The 19,638-nt window shown below is 39.6% G+C and overlaps 1 protein-coding gene and 1 long non-coding RNA gene across 6 annotated transcripts in view; one reads left to right on the top strand and one right to left on the bottom strand.

Moving 5' to 3' along the window:
* The window catches only part of ADAMTSL1 (ADAMTS like 1), a 443,632-nt gene that overhangs the window by 296,136 nt on the left and 127,858 nt on the right, over positions 1-19,638 (top strand). For all 3 annotated transcript variants that reach the window (XM_071802344.1, XM_071802343.1, XM_071802345.1), the window contains 2 exons: positions 10,222-10,348; positions 16,660-16,734. In XM_071802344.1, coding sequence (XP_071658445.1) covers positions 10,222-10,348; positions 16,660-16,734 — 202 coding nt within the window. The remainder of the gene's footprint in view (positions 1-10,221; positions 10,349-16,659; positions 16,735-19,638) is intronic.
* LOC139826461 (uncharacterized) lies at positions 177-19,187 on the bottom strand. 3 transcript variants are annotated; one of them, XR_011736538.1, is made up of 5 exons: positions 19,121-19,187; positions 6,630-6,748; positions 5,957-6,040; positions 5,360-5,436; positions 177-5,241 (listed from the first exon to the last, which is right to left on the bottom strand). It is a non-coding gene; the product is annotated as an uncharacterized lncRNA (long non-coding RNA). The 3 variants fall into 3 exon arrangements; XR_011736539.1 differs by having other exon boundaries at positions 5,360-5,433; XR_011736540.1 differs by lacking the exon at positions 5,957-6,040 and having other exon boundaries at positions 5,360-5,433.

Here is a 19,638-nt window from a genome sequence, read left to right as displayed (position 1 = left end):
GCATAGTGAATTCAAGTTAGCTGACAACAAGCTTAATTACCCAAGTTACCTTTCACAGACAATGAAAAGTACGTGTAACATAATTGGTCAATTCATGGACACCAGCATACTGTGGACACAGGCTGAAAACCACAGAGTTAAAAAAAAAAAAAAAAAAAAAAAACACACAGAAAAGATTATTTACTAGAATGCAATAGATAGCTACAGCTTGTTTATTTTTGAAGTCAGTATTGCAATGGAATTGTAGCCAAAAAAACCTATGTTGAATTTCCACAACTATCATGCATCTCAAACTGAGGCAGTGAATGAAGTGAGTTAAAAATATTTTTCTAGCAGTATATTAAGGATAGTTTCATAGAGCTTCTTCATTAATAAAGCATACTTGTTTCAAAGATTATCAAGTACTGTTGGTTACTATTTTGATGTTATTTATTTGCTGTTATAAATCTGTGATAGGCGAAGAAATTGATTGTGAATGGACATTCACTTTCTGGATGGTCATATTCTGTTTTGATTGGTATGGTCTGTAGATTTAATAGGTGAATTAAGAACATACAAAAATGTGAGAAATGAGCATAGGAGTTTGAAGCTTCCACACCTATCTCTTCCCATATCCTTCTTCATAGACTTTTTTGTAGGCTTTTTTACAGTAAAGATATTTTTGTTATATAGTTTTCCCACTACATAGTTACCATGTTATTACGTTATATATATATATATATGTGCATACTTCAATGGTTATGTAGGTATGTATGCTTTTCTAATTTTTTTCACCAGAGACAGAGATTACACTGGCTGGTGCATAATGTCAGAAGGGTTGAAATATCTGCTCTCCTTTAGATAGACAACTATGCTATATTGCCCGTCTATCATAATTTCAGGATGCATAGTCTCTTTTCCTTCTACAAGGTGTTGTTGCATGGATCTTTTCCTTTTTCCAACTCAGTCCAAATACAAACAGTGCCACTTAACACTGTGTTTGGTGTGTTGGTGAATGGATATTGTACTCACTGGCACTGGCTTGATACAGGTAAAATAAGGATTTAAAGAACATAGATTAAGTGGTCACCTCAGCAGGCTCTTGAGGGCTCATGAAACTGTTTTGGGCCATGACCGTTGCTGTGGGATGCACTGGGGACACTGCTGCAGAAATTGGCACCTGGGCCCATGCCTGTTCCTAGTCCTCCCTTAGCTTGGGACCTCATTTCTTTGCATGCCCTCTTCAGACCCTTCACTTCCAATCTGAAGGAAGGAGAAAGCCAGGACTCTTTCCTATCCTGTCTGAAGCCCTGGAAGAAAATGCCCTGCGTTTTTCCATCCTGTAATATTAAAAGTTATTCTCATCCATGTTTGTTACTAGTAACACTGGGGATCATGTGCTTATTTTGACAAGATTCCATTTTTCTACAGTTGAATTTGGCATATTATCTAACTGTGAAAACTCTGAGACACGGTAATTTCCAGGAAGAGATTATTACCTGTGTTGCTGTTTTACATTCACCCAAGAGGACTGAAAGTGCCTGTCATTTGCCCATTTGATGTCAAAGTAGAGAAATGAATGGCCTTTGTTTCATTAATTCTCTACAAACAGGCATCATTTGTGTTTCTACCAATGTGTATTCCTTTTTAGAGGCATTCAGTCCCCCATGACAGCTTCCAGTAATGATCTTTTTCTTCTGCCAAAACTGTGACAGAAGTCAGGTTAAAACAAAGGAAAGCATTGGGAGAAAAAGAAGTCTAGGTATTTACATGTTGCTGGGATTTCAGTCTCCTGTAGTTCAGCTATTTCTGGCTTCTGTTTGTAGCTGTATTTTTTTTTTTCTGAGCTATAAAACACCAGAAGAAAAATGCAAAAGGTGTAATAATAGCTGTATTATTCAGGCAAGAGGGTGACTATTTTTCCTCAGACAAGAAGAAAGCACTATAACAGGATCAGTTCTAAGTTGTCTTTCAGTTTAGCCCAGCCTTTTGACATGATGATTATAATGGTTTTCCAGTTTCTGATGTCTGCACCAGGCTACTGGGCCTAAATACTCAAAATTAATCCTTTTTTTTTTTTTTTTAATGTATTCAAATCTAGATGCCTTATGGGGAGATAACATTTCAGAAATTACTGAAATTTTGGTTTCTTGTGATCATGTGCTTCTGAACTTTGTCAGCCTGAATAGCTGAACTGCTGATTGAACTTTTTGTCTAGTACTCTCCATCCTTATCTACCTCACGTTCTACGGATAACAAATCTTAATTTTGTTTTCTTGTTGATTAATATCATTGTTCTGAGATGAAAGAAATAGCTTTTCCCCCAACATGACATCTTTCCAGCACACAGAAAGGAGTGGGGTGGAGAACCTAATGACTCATAAGTGTGATAGCCAAATACTTAAATTGCTATCATCGTGCCAGGTAACAACATTTTTGTGGCAGAGTGGCAAGGAAATGAGGATATGTTTATTGTGTGAAAGAATCCACATTTGCATTATTAGAACTCCACTCCCCTGCACTGAGCTCTCAGCTTTCCATTTTATGGTCCAACAGAGATTGACACCACTGTAAAGACATTTTGTTCTAGTCTTTCAACAGAAACAATAACGGCTGTTACTCCCAAGTAGACAAACTGTCGACTGTGGGTATGTCTTTGACCAGCAGCACATAGAACACCTCACTTTGCTGGGGTGGGGGAAGGAGGAACATTGTAATTTTAGGGGCTTAGCAAAGAGAAGAAATTCAAAAGAGCAGCTTGGAGACTCCTGAGGGTTCTGTTACAGTTACCATGAAGTCATCTATGTCCAAGTATTTCCTTAGCACATCTAAAAACCTGAGGTGTGTACCGTGGTACAGTGGATTTAGTGCTGTGCCAAGACAACAAAATGTCAGCACTCACTGGGCAGTTTTGAGAGTTCCCACCAAAACAGATGTGTGGTTCTCAACAAAGACCATTGCAAGGCTCCTAGCTACTGTGAAAATCCAGAACAAGGCAGGGCTGCAGGTATTTCAGCTAGTTTCCTCTGTTGTCCCAAGCGTCTTCTCATACAGCTTGCATGCGCTGCTCTTACACACTGAGCAACAGGTTGGAATACCGTATAGACTGAAGAGTTTCAGCAGTAGTTTGGGGACATGCAGTCTCTTTCAAGTATTTAAACTGTGGGTGAAGTCCTTTACTTGATAACTCAGATTACGTGACTGCTTGAAGCACCAGAAGTCGGTGCTGGCACTGTTAGTAGCAAGGCACTGCAGCTGTATCCTGGACAGAGCACCAGCTCATACCAACAAAAAACACCTGTGTGAGTAGGGACACCCAACAGAGGAAAGGTCTGAGTGGGAATATCAAGCATGTCATGAAGTCACCAGAGCTGGCAAAGGACAAAGTCAAATGTAGTGTGTCACAAGTGCCAGTTAAATGCTTTTATAATTTAGTGATTCATGGTCTAGGAGAAGAGAATGGGTCCAGGGGGCAGACTTTGTTGGATTTACTTTTGTTTTCTCAAGGATGTTTTTCTAAGGAAGCTGAAGGAGAGCTGCCTTGATGAATTTTGACTTATAACAGCCTTTGCAATCACCTTCTGTTGTATTATACCCATCTTCTACAAAACCTGGCAAATCTTTCCCCTGGAAATGCTAAGAAAGCCATCTATGCAGACAGGATGTGCCATTCTTTAAGAGAAAATCAAGCATTTCAATAATGGCCTGCTATAGAGCACTTGCTAAAAAAAAAGAAAAAAAAAAAAAAGGGTTTTTTATTCTCTTTCGTCAACAAGAGCACAAGTATGAAAGAATAAAGCAGAAAATCATTCTTACTCTGGCAGAATATGGCTATGTGAACTCAAGTCCAACCAAAACCAAAGAAAAGTGTGAATGAAATGGAAAAGTGCACATGAATAATCACAAAAGCCTCTTCTTTTTGTCATCCATTTATAAACTCTTGGAATTTAATTATGTTTATGTGTTGCTCCTTACAGAATGATAACCCTAATTTCCATGTTGTCAGAGGATGAATGAGATAGGGCTTCATTTCCACATCTGTGGGCTCTCCTGTGTTGGCCCACACAGTTAATTGGTCAATTATTTATGACTGAACCTGAAAAATTCAATCTTTTTTATCCTTCTAATGAAATTTGCATATGAGGATAGGAGTTGCCATTTTCCCACATCCAGTATTTTAGTGCCTCTATAAGTCCTCATTTAGAAGTTGTAGCTTTTAAATTGATTTAATTGCTTCTTTCTAAGTCAGGTGCAGTTTCAGAATGAGGTTACATTTATTCTTTTCGCTGAGGGAAGCCTGACAAATAGGAATTTCTCTTGAGTTCATTCTGCTGCTGGGTGTTTTTTGCTTCTAGAGGTTTGGCTGAATAGCTGATTCTCAATTGTGTCTGACATGCAGGTCAGGTGAAGGCACCACAGAGGTCTTAGTCTAGGCTTCGAAATAGTAATAACAGGGAACCCTTGCCAGCTGGGAATGATGACTTGATAGGGTAGATACCAAGCAAGATCTGCAAATCAGTTCTGGTGCATCAGTTGTAGATAAGACATTATGCAACAAAAAAACCGCTGAGCTGGCCAGCCACATGCTTAGTGCATTGCAAGGTGGATCTCAGTTACTTCAGTGATCATGTTTAACAATTTGGCTACTGATCAGTGACTGAAGTTTGTTTACATTGCCTGAACAGTTGCAAGTTGTGTTTGGCTCAAGTGTCAAGCGAATACATTGATTGCACGTGTCACTGGGCCTGCTGTTACAAGCTTGGTTACAAATCACCTTATCATTCTGAAAATCTTAGTGTCTTCAATTATAGTTGTTGATTGCAGTGTGCTTTCACCTAAATTCGTTGGAACACAGGAGGATTCTGCTTGGTGCTTGGTGCTGCATAAGACTGCCTGTCACAAGATAATGTTGGCAGGCTGTGAACTGTCATCACAAGGTGTCAGTGAACAGAAGGGCAGATACCACTTCAACAGGGGTTGCAAATCCCTGTATCACAGACACTACTCCGGTTCCAGTTTGCTGTACAGCCCGGAGCTTGTTCTCTCCACAATAAATCAAAAAGTACAACAGATCTTCATCCCGATTGTAAAGCAGGATTTTGGACCCAGTTGAAACAGTGGCTCTGATCCAAAACTTTCTTCAGCTGAGCAGTGACAATCAACACAAGTCCCATATTGAGCCCCACATTACTATCCATGTGAAGGGCAACTTTGTTTTTCTCAGATTCTCAGAACTTCTTGTGTTTGAACTGCAGACATGCCCTTTGAAAAACAGAGAGATTTATTTATAATTGGCTAGATTTGCAAGCTTGCTTTATTACATTATTTCCTGCCCAGAGTTTCTTAATACTGAATAGAAATTATTATGAAAACTTCTTACTTCAGGGCATTTCCAGGCTAGCAAGGCTGAAGCAGAACCTGTTGTTGCTGGTCCAGTTGTATTTCTGGAAAAATCTGCTAAAATGAGCCAGAGTTCAAGTCCACAAGGGGAACACAGACACACATAACATTCATGCACGCACTCAGCAAGTTAGTTCCAACTCCTGTTGTGGGACTTTTAGCCTGATGCCTTTAAACTATACATGAGCAGTTGCTCTGCTAACTTCATTTCCAACTTTTTCCTGTAGTGTCCTGCAAAAATTATTTTGCTTGTGTATCTCAGAATCAGGAATATCCCTATTTTTCTGTTTTGCCAACTCACTAGCTGTCAGCAGAGTAAATGCTGAAGTGGAGGGGGGAGAATCAAACTCAGCAGGAAGTATGGGACTTCAGCATAAAATATAATATGGAATCTTTACCTCTGAGCAGAATTGTGGTATCTTATGCCAGAAAACAATACAGACTCGGCCAACTAGGGATTAGCTGTTATTATTCTGGCTTTCTGTTGCTAACTTTTTTTATGCGAAACCCACAAAGAGAATAAAAAATGAGCTCACTTCAGAGCTGGTAAAGAACTGGGCAGGGAGTTGGTACTCACCTGTGATTTCCTCCCTCTAGTACTGCGTGGCTGACATCTTCCATACACTGAGAGACCTCCAGAGCTCTGCATGATCTGCCTGTACTGCTATGAGGGCATTTAACCATAACAGCAAAGAGCTTCATAAGAACACCTTTAGAGCTTCATCCAAAGCCTGTTGAACTTATAAGTGCATTTTCTTGATTTTAATGGGGTTTGGATTAGATTGTCAGGGAACTGAATGGAGCTGCTTCTGACATTTTGTGCAGTAACAATCTGCAGTTCAAGCCTCTGACCGCACTTCAGCAATTTGAAACTCAGAAGATTTCAGTGTGGAAAGTCTGTGCTTCATTACCCTGCTTTAAGGGAAGGAAGCTTAGCATGTAATAGAAATGAGTATGAAAACTGCTTACTTCAGAACATTTCCAGGCACAACTTGTTGCAGTAATCCATCTTCATTCCTGATGGGAGCTTCCTTCCCAGCCCTTACAGATTGAAATAGACTTGATCTCCCTAAACCCTCCAGGATATGTTAAGACTGGAACTAGAATACATTAGAAAAGGAAGTCTCCATCCCACAGAAACTTCAAAATTTCAGCTTTCATTCTAGTTTCAAACCAAGATGAGGAGCTGACATTTCAAAGCTTTTCAGGGAGTGAAGTATTTCCCAGACCTCTGGTTTTTTGTTACAAACCTTGTCCACCAAACCGTTACTCTGAACTGCAGATTAGAAGTACAATATCCTCATTCACTCCTTTGCCTTCCAAGCTGATCAAGCAGTATCTTCCATGGTGCTTGTTTTCATGATGAGTCCTCAAAACCAAAAAATATTTACATTACTGCAGAATATATTGCCAAAATTACAGGAATTTCAGTTGTAGAAGTTATAGAAGTGACCACACAGAATGCACTGAAAGTATTCCCCAGAATTTGGAACTTTCTTCGGATATAGACTTAGAAATATGTAATATTGCAGAAACTATTCTTTCTGGTATGATTAAAAACCAATTAAAAAACATCTAGTCAGATGAGTATGCCCATAGCTCAGGGTCTCAACAGGCTTTTCTAGCTCTACAGCGTAAGTAAATCTACTTTTCCTGAGATCTGGGTCTCTCCTGGTGTGTTCTATCTTTGGCATCCCTGATAACAGCAATTTCAAAAACCTCCCCTCTGAGTTTTGTTCATGTTATGAGTGAAAGCTGAAAGAAACAATTTTGCCTTGCTGTTCCTTGCTAACTCTCTGAAGATTTTTTGGGGGATGTTTTCACCCACACTTTCATCTTTTGCAGAGTTCTCTGCAGCCTTGGTGCAGAGTGAAAATAATGTTACAGAAATTACATATTCTAATCTCAACTCAGCCATACCTATGTTTCTTCTGCTCATAGAGACAAAATTATTATTCTCACGAACTGTATTTTTTCAAGAGCACTTCAATATTTCCTTGTCTGATCTTTTGCTTTCATAAAAGTTCAGCCTATATAATGTTTTCACGTAAGAGCTACTAAAAAGTAACCAAAGAGGTCTGGGGTAGTGTTTTCCATGTCAAAGCACCGGTGATGCCATTGCAAACACTACCAACCTTTTCCCTGAATGTAATCACCTCCAAAAGATGGAAGAAGGATTTCCTTAGGTAGTGAAGGGAAAAAGGAAAAAAAAAAAAAAAAACCAACAGAGTAAAGCAGAGTAAAGCAAAAAGGTGTGCAGGCACCTCAGAGAGAAACAAGGAATTTATTTAATTTCATCAAGATTTCTAATAGCATAAAATTGTCTGAGAGACTGCCAAATTCAGGAAGATTAAAACACATTTTGTACATAAGTTTTGGTGTTCACAAGAGGCCTCATTTTGCTCATACTTCCATTTGAAATACAGCATTTCAGCAAAATAATTATTTTTATGCTATATACTGGCAATGGCTGTCAATCTCAAAAAGAGCAATGACCCTCAGGATAATTTTCTTTCCCACTGAGATTTCCAGCTCTACAAGTTGTGACCCAGCTCCAAATTGCTCAATTTATAAATTAACTTTAACCAGACTGCAGCCCATGGCAATGCGTGAGCTGATAATGCATAAAGTTAAAAAGGCTTTAAAAAGTAAAGGCAGGTTTCGAAATGAATTGCCTCATACCTGGATTTAAGATTCAGTCCTTTTCACATCCAGGCAGTTCACGTTTTACTTTCAAAATACGGAAAGGCATGCAGATTTTGATGCGACTGTAGACTGAATCATTGTGTGAATATAAAATATGTTATAAGCAGAAATGAAAGGGAATTTTGGTCTCTGATATCTGTGCTCCTCAGCAAGATCCTTGTCACTGTAGGCACTAGTGAGCTGTAATATGCTTGAAGGAAATTAATCTGTTTGGTAGGTATGTCATACAGTTTTCAGATCCTGTAAGTAATTTTTTCACATTTTGTTTATGCAGAGACATGTATGAAAGTTAGAGCAAACCAGTCTGTGTACATCAAAGGTGCTTCAGCTCCTGTAGGGATATTCTTATTCAGAGAAAAGTAGACTTAAATCTTACATGGTATCACTGATATGATTTACTTATCTGTACTTGAAAGCTCTGTATGGAACAGTCACAGTCAAGATAATCTTAGCTTTGCATCGAGTATCTAACTGTTATTTGTCATGGTGTTTCTAATGTGATAAAAAGTCTCTTACAGTCTGGTATGACTAGATTTTAAAGGGAAATGTATCATTTGTGCTTGACTGTCACTCCATTAGCCCTCATTAATTCCCCTGGAGACATCATAATACAATGCAGAAGCATAGGAGACTGATCCAGTTCTGCCTCAGTAGAAGTGGGTAAAGTCAAAGCGATTTGATAATAGCTTTCATTAAGCCTGAATCTAAACCTGTAATGTTTTAAATTAAATTAATTATGCTATCGATATGACAGATAATGAAGGAAACTGCTATTATGCTACTAGTAAAACAATCATGTTAGAAATGTGAATTGAATTGCTAAAAGTAAATACTGAATATTAATAAAAATCTGCATTTTCACAGGCAAATTAAGAGAAAGTGTTAAACCTGGAAGTACATCTCACTCTAGCAGAGATCTGCTATTCTGCACAGGCAGATTTGCACAAATAAGGAGTGTTAGTCTGAATATGTAAGTGGGCAAGTTACACATGGATTTTTATGAGCCTGGATGATAAGTATCCTGATTGCTCTTACTGGTTTCTAGGACCCAGCTCTCTGATTTAACTGAAACTCACAGATGCAGGAAAATTTAAAGCTGAAACAAGCACTTTGTTAAAAATCCCTGTGTTTATATATACTCTCTGTTTGTCTAAGGGTTGTAGTACAAACTCTTTGAAGTAGAGCTTATATACAATTATTTTTTTCACTGCTTACTTTGCACGCCAGAATGCTAAAAGGCCTTTCATTTTCTAGTATGTACAAAGATAATTATAACACTGTGTGGACTTGCTTAATTTCTTGGATTGTAATTATTTATGTGCAAAATTCATAACTTGGATGCAGAATTCAAAGTTCAAACAAAAGGCCTACATTAACACTCTGCTAAATAAATTTATATTTCATTAATTTAATTTTAAATGTATTTAATTATAAATGTGTATTTGATTCTCCCGGGAGCTATATTTTTTTGCAAACTGAGAAGCCTATTTTATCTAGTCAAGTTTTTAAATTTTGAACCAGAAATTTTGCACATAAGCATAAAGCCAGTTGCAGAGCAGGTAATTGCATTTCTGACTCTCAGTTCTTTTTGTCTTAACCATTTCCTTCTTTATCAGATCTTTAATAATGTCTGAACACAGTCATTGAGAGTGTGGAATGGGATTATTATCAAATATAACTAAATCACATGATTTTCCCAACTGCATAGCAGGTAAAATGTCACTAAAATCTCAGCCATGTTGCTATTTACCTGTGCTGTTCTATTATCTATCTGTCTCCTTCTTATCTGTCTTCTTATCTATTTCAGGCTTTTTCTTTGTGAAACTGTAAGTGTAATTACTGATAAGACTCTGACCAAGAAATGTTCACAATGCCCTAAAAAAACCCAGCCTCCAACAATACTCTTTTCTTTCTCTGGACTGCAAAAGCCATTGAGTACTAACCTGCTCACTATCTCATGTCTGAATTCCGTTCAAACTCCCAGCCAGATTTGCTCAGCCTCTTTCATTGCTAAGGTACTTTATGGCCCTCTAGAGATGCTGAGAGAGAAATTCGACAGTAATTAGTTGCAGAGATGGATTGAGCAGTCAGTCAGTAGGTGCTCATGTTGAACTGCACATCTTTCTTTCTTGCCAGATCGTTGGCTGTGACCGCCAGCTGGGAAGCACAGTCAAGGAAGATAACTGTGGGGTCTGCAATGGTGATGGGTCTACCTGCCGGCTGGTTCGAGGCCAGTATAAGTCCCAGCTCTCAGCAAATAAATGTAAGCTGTCCCTTCTGGTAAAGTGCCATCTTCCCCTCTTAGTGAAATACACATTCCTTGCAAGCTAGATTCCACCCCATCCTTTCTCTAAGCAGTTGAATTGTTGTGGTCAGTCTGGTTGTCCCCACAGTTCCTTCCCTCTTGGGTTAAATAAGGCTTGCTCAGACTATAGCTCTGGCTGTGGGGGTAGGCAGACAGTTGTGGAAAGGTGTCATCAGTGTATTCCCCATCTCAGCTAGCCAGTTACTTGGGAGGAGCAGGAGAATTAGAAGAGCTGGGTCTACCAACACTACTCTGGTTGTGGCTAGCAGAGAACTCAGTCCATGCTGCTTCGAACAGAGAGGTTCATGCTGCTCTGCAGCAGTGGGGATCCTTGGGGTCATGGTGGTGCCAGCCTGGCACAACATTCCACGTTGGACCATGTCTGCCTGCATGCTGAGCATGACAGCTCAGTCCTGAGTTCGACTGAGGGGCCTAAGCTGTCAGGAGGTGCATACATGGATGGGTACTGATAGACGTACACACCACACCAGCAGGCTTTCCCACACGCTGTCTGAGCCAGCTTCAATGCTATCGTGAAGTAGCGTTAGTGTTCCCCAGTGAAAGGGTTAGTTTATCCTGGGCCCCAGGCAGGCTTTTCAGCTTGATCACAGCACCATAGATAGAGCTATAAAAGTTTGGGGATGAGAGATAGGGCATGTCTGGTCAGTTTGAAGGAAGGGTAAAAAGATAGATGTACTTTCATGCCTAGACATAAACGCATAACCATGTGTGTTAGCCTGCAAACCTGCCTCCAGTTCTACTCCGTGGCATTAGAGTTTAATAAAATCAGTTCTATCCAGCATTTATCCAGTGCTGAACAGCACATGACTTAAAAGATTCAAATAGCTGCGTAGTATGTGCTGAAGACCATGCACGTACATTTGTGGATTCCTGTATAGATAGCATTCAGTTCCTGTGAGGAGCAGAAGGAAGTGTTTCTTACAGAAGTTTCTCTCTGTCAGAGGATAGGTGCTTGGGTATGGAGCAGAGCACACAGAGCAGCAGTAAGCACAGTGCAACTTCTGTGTCCATTAACTGGGAGGGAGAGAGGGAAAGAAGGAAGGAGAGGAGGGAGGGAGGGAGCGAGGAAGGGAGGACGGGAGGAAGGGAGGGAGGGAGGAAGGGAGGGAGGGAGGGAGGGAGGGAGGGAGGGAGGGAGGGAGGGAGGGAGGAAGGAAGGAAGGAAGGAAGGAAGGAAGGAAGGAAGGAAGGAAGGAAGGAAGGAAGGGAGGAAGGGAGGGAGGGAGGGAGGAAGGGAGGAAGGGAGGAAGGAAGGAAGGGAGGGAGGGAGGGAGAGAGGAAGGGAGGAAGGGAGGGAGGAAGGAGGTAGGGAAGGGAGGAAGGAAGGAAGGGAGGAAGGAAGGAAGGGAGGGAGGGAGGAAGGGAGGGAGGAAGGGAGGGAGAAAGAGAGGGAGGGAGTAAGGGAGGGAGGGAGGAAGGAAGGGAGGGAGGAAGGAAGGGAGGAAGGAAGGGAGGAATGAAGGGAGGAAGGAAGGGAGGAAGGAAGGGAGGGAGGGAGGGAGGGAGGGAGGGAGGGAGGGAGGGAGGGAGGGACGGAGGGAAGGAGGGAGGGAGGGAGGGAAGGAGGGAGGGAAGAAGGAAGGCTATTTTTTGTGAAAGAAAGAAAGAAAAGAGTAATCCTCATAAGAGTTCAATTGCTGAGGCAGAACTGCACATTAAAGGGCAAAGGAAACAATTCACAAAGATTTAGTAATGTGTTTTTTACCTCACTGTTCCTGCAAAGTGCATGAATGGATTCAGAAATCTCCAAGCTGTTTGAGACACAATAGTATTTGAGAACTTTTTTTTGGCAAACATATTTTCCTGTAGGAATAATTTATTAGTTTTCAGTTGTCTTGTGGTAAAAAAAGGTGTTCCCCTCTTTTCTACTGAGGATAAAGGCACTCAGGTATTATGATCAATACCAAAATATTAATAAAATACAGTTCCTACTCCCAGTGGTTTGCTATTAAAGAATGGTGTATAGGTAGAAGAGCAGATGGCAGAGAGCGTAGTCTTACAGTGAGACAAATGTGAAAAAAATGGTTTGTTCAGACACATTTGCATGCAAATAATTTTTATACACAACTGACGTAGATAACCAGATTTTATATGCATTCTTTATAAACCACGTGATGTTATTCTCTCCTCTGCTGCAGACATACTGCAACGCAGTACAAATTTTGAATATATCTAAAGTACGTGGTCCTTTAAATTGGCTTTTTACAATTGTTAAGGGCATGCTTACAGTTCTCCTTCATATAGGTGAATTAATATGAATTCTTTTTGAGCTTTGCTTCCAAATGGATTATGTATATGCTGTGAAAATCTGAGATTTTAATTAAAAGCTTACCCTGGTTTTATTTTTTGCATTTAACCTCCTCAGTGCTATTGAAATACCTGTTCACATCTGTGTCAGCATCTTGCTTACTTGTCATTGTAAACATATCCATATAGACATATCTGGGATCAGGGCCTGATTTATTTTCTGGAATGACTGGATTACATTTGGTTAGTGAATAGCTTAATTCCAAGTTATCTCTGTACAATAATCTTTGTTTCTCAAGAATTACTTCTATTTTGTTCATGGTATGAACAGAGCATTAAAAGCCTATGTGAGACGGACTGCCATGCAACACAAGAGAAATCACAAGAGGCATGTGCAGCATTGACCAGACATCAGCAGAGGTCTTCTGTGGGCTCACCTGGGGTTTTTATTTCCTAATAGAGACAGCATTCAATGTTGAGGACTGTGCTAGGGAAATTGGACAGTGGCCTTTATTCCATCAGTGTTCCAATAGTTTTTGAAGTTGTTTATATCTCAAAACTATCCCAGACACAGTCTTGAGCTTGTCATACTGAATTCATTTATTGGTGCTCATATCCAGTTCCCTTCTCCATGCTGTTTATATCATACAAAGGCATAGGAGAAGGATAGTACTAGAAAGAAATTCATAAAGCTTTTAAACATTTAGCACTTGGTACAGGAACAGCTTCCTCAGTATTTATAGGGGTAGATACATCTCCCAGTGGTCTCAGAAACAGAAGCATAGCAGGGAAGAAGGCAATGTGATGTTGAACAGTCTCTTAGATTTTTATGAGAAAGGAAGCACCTGTGTCTATGCTCCTATTCCAAAAAAAAAAAAAAAAAAAAAAACAACCAACCCCATCAAAACTACAAAGGACTTCATTCATTCCAGAAATATCCTTTTCTTTTAGTCCAGGGCTTCAGTGGTTCAATCTTTTTAAGTCTGTATAAAGTGATTTTTTTTTTTTAATAATATCTCCTTTTGGAAAGAGTGTATGTATCTTCCTATGGAGATGAGCTACATTTAAGCAGGCTTCTTTCTATTCACCAAGGAGATGTAGAGTTGGTCCATAAGTAGTGGGTGAATTCTGATGATCACCTTGTGCAAAGTTAGTATTTCTGTAAAAAAAAAAAAAAAAGTACTGACATCTACCACTGAAGTAGATTACTTTTAATAGAGATTTATAAAAATTTCTATCCTGAGGCAGAATAGATATTTATCTGGTTACTCTTGCCATGGTGGTCAAAAATAGATCCAGTTCCAGATTTCTATTGAATATCAATAGTAATGGGGAAATAAAAACAACTTCTTTCTTGATCATGGGAACTGACAGCTAGACCACTTGGACAAAGTCCAGATTCAAAGTCCAAAACCAGCAGAAACTGATCTCTCATGGGAATATAACATATGTATCTGACATATAAACTTTCCCTAAATCCTTGCACTTTCTTCACAGCCCTGGGTCACTGTCCTCTCAGTTGTATGAGACATTCCCTTGCCTTCCTCTGCATCTCCTCTGGAGGAAACCAAAGGCCTGTTAACATACTTTGCACCTTCAGAGTGCTCCACACAGCTGCTCCACAATCTGCCTCTCTGCTTATGGATGGGGAGAGCTATGACTAAATATTCCCATAGTTACTTCCACATGTCTCTTCACAGGAAATGTCTCCTTCTTATCACTATTAACCTCAGTTTGTGAGAGCAGGAAGCACTGTGATAAGCATGAATCCCACTGAGCTTTGCATTTCACATAAACAGTGCTAGGATTTCAAATGAAAGCAATGACAAGATCAGGTGAAATATGGTCCTAGGAATACCCTGGGGCAGAAGAGATGTAACTATGTATGATATATAAGCTAGCGTGATCTTTAGACTGTCCAATTTTTTGGTGACATGTGAGTGAGTTAGTTGTTCACTCTCCAGCACAGAGCTCATAATTGAGAGACAGTAAAATGTAACAATGACACAGTGCTGTTTTTAAATAGGGCTTGTAAAAAGACCATTAACATTTTTGGAAAACTGAAGTTATAGTTTTCCCAGATTCATTCCAATAAACGTGATACATTCAGAGCAGAATGATTTGTCATACTCCTGGATTTTGTTCCCCAAGATGGTTAAAGTGCATTTATCTCACTGAGTATCTTGAATGTGAGTGCCAGAATGGTACCAATAAATTCAGCAATAAATTCAACATTAGAATATCAATATTTAATGACTTGAATATTTGTCTTTTCAATTAGGAAATAGGAATTGTCTGTAGAAATGAAAGATTTCTATCTTTGCTAATTAGTGTGTTATAGACATGTATATGAGCAGAATGTGTGTTGAATAGAGTTTAACCCCAGTGCTACAGAAGTCCTGGGAGGCACTGAAATTTCTGGATAGGTTGAGAAAACTTATCAAATCACATTTTTAAAATAATGACAAATGTTCTGAAGAGCCTGGGTACACAAACAGGTTTTATGTCCACACAATTCTTGTGATACACAGATTTATCAGGCTGCCTAGGTTTGCTGCCTGACTTCTGAGATATTAAGAGGCCACAGAAGTATGGTTATTTCACTCACTGAAACTTTCCAACATAACAGTGTCAGAAATTCCAGTGGCACATGAATGAATTTTAAGTATAATGGGTTCTAGTTCATAGTTTTGAAATATTATTAGTCTGGACAAATTAATGTGTTCTTTAAAAGAAGTCCCCATTTCTCATAGTTTTCCCTCTTTCTGTAGCCTCTCTTTACTTTTTGACATAAAAATGACAACATAAAGTTTTGCTGGTAACTGAGAAACCTGATTTAGCTAGGCTGAAACTGTTTTCCCAGGTTGGTCAGGTCTGTTCTCAGAAATTTGTGGCCCCAGATCATATATTTGGATGCAAGCTAATATGCCTTTATTTGCTGAGTTAGCCTCACCTGGCAAAGCAACACATTGGCTGGAGAGCAGAGCTATAGTTCTTGCTAGCAGGCATCGCATGACACAGATGTGAGTGGTTCTAATGGACAGCTAGTGAAAGGGGCCTTCATTCCTCTCATGTTTACCACCGCCCAAAAAAAATCCTCTTAGACAGGTGTACCTTTTCTCTCCCAACGTCTGGTTATAGGAGAAGGAGGCAGAAAAGACAGGAAAAGGTAAGTGAAGAACATGGTCATGCTGGTTCATCCAGGTCAGCGTTCTCTGGGCACCCATTCCATGAGCCAGGCATAGATCTGGGAGCACTTTCTAGCATCATTCCATACCTTTCCTTCCTGTCTCCATTCAGAACATTACTGAGGTTGCTGCCTCTTCAGAAATGCTGACCTAACTAACTCTCACAGCAGCATGTGACCTACATTCTAATTCACACCTCAGTTTAAATACAGTTGGCAAAGCTCCCACGGGCTTTGTAGGTGGAAGATCCTGTTCTAACACCTGTTTATATTACAGTCTAATGGGCTTCTGTTTTTTGAGGGCCTTTCTGTTAGTGGTGTGGAAAGGTAAGCAGAATTATAGCACTTCTAGTCATTATAATAAAAGGTGTGAAAGGGAAGGCATGCCTGAGGGGCAGTAGGAGATCATCACACAGCATGGGCAAGGTCATGGAGAAACTATAGTGCTCAACTGGGAGAATCAAGAGAAGGAATGGGCTCAAATATCAGAATAGGCTTGTGCTTCTCTACTTCACCACAAAAACCAATTAGAAAGACTTGGAAGTGGTTTAAGTAGAGTTGTGGTGAAATAGAAAGCTATTAGCTACTATTGAAATCCAGAAACGGTTGTGAAAGAGTTGAGAATAAAGAAATCAACAGTTTGGGGTTCTTACCATATTTAACAAATCCTTTTTTTCAGATTTTTAAAATTCTCTCATAATTCTTAGGCTTAATTGGTCCAAAAGCTTGTCTTTTGACTGCCTTTCATTGCTTATTTGAAAACGGATAGGAACTTCTTTGCTTATTTACTCCATGCACTTTTGCCTTCCTGCAGTGGATGATACGGTGGTTGCTATCCCTTATGGAAGCAGGCAAGTTCGCCTTGTGCTGAAAGGACCCGATCATTTATGTAAGTAGAAAAATTTGAAGTATATTTGTTTAAGAAAGCCTTGCTAACCCACAGTGCTCTGTTTACACTGTAGTGTCTGGTTTCCCTCTCTCAGATCACTGATTTCAACACAGGGATGAGTCCTGCCCTCAGAAGCTCTCCTTGGACCCAGTTACATCAGTGGTACACACTTATTTCAAAGCAGAGCTTGGTTAGCATTGCAGAATCATTTTCCACTCCATAATTTTTTGGTCATTTCTCTTTGCTTATCCTTTGGTTGGTTCATTTGGTGCCAAGTGCTTTTGTTTAAAGTTAATAAAATATATCCCACTGAGTGAAGAAATATTGAGGACAGTAAAGGATAGCTTCCCTGTAACAGAGCTTAGCTGTGAAGCTGCTCATGACTTTAACACTTTCTTGTTGTGATAATCTCTTTCACTCTCGTAGATACATGCACACATGCACATGTACACACACACACAAATCATGGTCTGAAGATTAGAAACAGCATGCACAAGCCAAACCATGCTCCTTAGTAGTGATATTGTTCCTAGCCTGTCACTTGGTGGTTATAGCACTTCCCTGCTTCATCTGACAAGGGAGCTGCATATCCCAGCAGCTGTGTACCCTTCTTCTCTGGAAGAAGAGTTTCAGTATTTGAGAATACACGAGGAGAGCTGAAGTCAAATCTATTTATTTCCTGAATAGAAGCTCCCTGATTCCCTCTCTCTTACCTTCCAATGCAATAGCAACTCAAAAGCTGCTCCTTTTTTCATCAGCAGCAAATAAATGGTGGAATGTTGGTAAATGGGATTCACTGTCAGAAAACCCACAAACTGTACTACATAACCTCTCAGAAGCACAAGTTATTGTTAGATAAATGGGGCTCCCTTTCTGCTTTTTAAAAAGGTAATAGGACTTTCCTGCAGCATGGACAGTGTAAATACAAATGCTTGACAGTGTAAATACAAATATTAGTGCCAGCAAGGAGGTAGAACACCAAATCATTCCCACTCTCTCCAGATTTCCTTTGCTCAAAGAACTTATACCAAGTGGCAAAAGAAGAGGTGATTTATTGGTCCTCTTCCATAGCTTACTGCTTGTGTTGAGAAAACAGTGGGCATGCCTTAACCTTTTAATAGTTCTTTAGATTTAGAGCTGTGAATAGAGACCAGCAAATTAGAAGTTATAAACTAAGAAAAAAACATATTATGTTTTTCTTAAGAGTTCAAATGCTGCCTGTACTTCAGTTTTAAGTGGCCCTTCGGGTATTCCTAAGCTGCTCCACTATGCTTGTTATTACTTTCCCAGTAAATTATTTTCGCTCTTCCTTTCCTCTCCTGTCTTCTTTCCCAGTATATGTGTTCTCTTCCAACACAGAAAAAAAATCGTGCTTTGATTATTTTTTCAGAGAAATCGAGCTATAAAACAGCTTAGACAGAAATGAGATTTTAGCAGGAGAAACTCATCTAAAGCTGTCTTCACTCAGGCCGTATCGCATTTCAGGACAAAAAGATTTGAATCAGAGGGGTCTGCCTGAATCAACTGCTCTCTGTAAAAATGAAAAAGTCCAAATACATCTCTTGCTTATTTCAGATGTCCATGAATCTTTCTGTTCACCCATCACAGGATTTTATATACATATGAGCTACGGTCAGTTGGAGGGGAGGGATTATTTTGTACTGTGTATTTTGGTTGTGGGAGAAGTCAACAGGAGGACAATTACATATACACAAGTCTTAAAACCATCTTTATTCCTGATGCGTGCAGGCTTGTCCAGGAGTTAATATGTTGCCAAGTCCATCACAAAGGAAGAGACTAGTCTCACTGAAAACCAAGGAATTCATTAATGCAGAGCAAATTCTTAGTGTACTGCAACTTCTTTCATGAAGTAATTCCTATGACCCATCCTGCTAAGCAGTCTAATTACTGCAATTATCTTTTCTTCCCCTAATTAATAGCTTAATACATGCTCATAAAAACATTTCTCCCATTTACTGTCTCTGAAAGTATTATTCCATCACAGATTAATAGTACGTCCCCAGCTAATTCAGATTTTGTCTTAGCTGCCTTTCTGTTTGAGATAAGATTTTGTGCATAATTTCACAAATACATATGAAAGGATTATAGCTTTGCAACCCTTAATGATGAAGGGCACTGCCACTTTGAAATAAATACAAGAAACAGTTTACTGGTGAATGTGCTATAAAGCAAAACCTGAAGTTGGCCAGGAGTCTAGCTAGATGATGAAACAGATCTACTTTCTGACTGTTGATTTCCATTTAATAAATAATCTAATATGTTTACTATGATTATACAATTGGAAGTAACTGATACCAAACAGTATCTGGATTAGTGCCCACTTTTTGTGAGCCAGAGGGAGAGCTCAGGGGCATTCAGGACTCACCATCCCTTCCTATTCCACCCGGGTGGATCAGACTGCTTCTGGAGAGGAGGCAGGATTGCTCTCAAACTGATCTTTCTTTCCTGGATGTCTTGCTTTCAGTTAATTGTCTACCACAGCACCATGTGATTAGTGACCCACCTTCGAACTGAAAGAAGGAACAACAACTTTACAAAGCCAGCACTCCTGGGGCAAGGTCTGAGTCATGCTCTGCTTAGGAGCGTGACTTACTGAGAGTGAGTTAAATGACAGCAACTATGTCTAACTAGAAATGGATTAATATGTCTGTAAGAGAGTAAAAACATGACCTATGGGTGAGGAGGTGAATGCAGAGTTAAAAATCCAAGGGTTGAACAAAGCCAAAAAGCAGATGGAGGAGAAAAAAAGAAAAGGAATGTATGGGAATGTGAATAAACTGTGGAAAAGAGCAAAAAAGTTGCAGTATCATTAATTTAGGAGGCAAGTCTGCACCACCACTGTTTTGTCTTGGTTTTCTTTTTCTGCTCTCACTTACACTTACT

The sequence above is a fragment of the Patagioenas fasciata genome, chromosome Z (assembly GCF_037038585.1).
Source record: "Patagioenas fasciata isolate bPatFas1 chromosome Z, bPatFas1.hap1, whole genome shotgun sequence".
Lineage (NCBI taxonomy): Eukaryota > Metazoa > Chordata > Aves > Columbiformes > Columbidae > Patagioenas > Patagioenas fasciata.
This window is presented reverse-complemented; position numbering and strand designations above follow the sequence as displayed.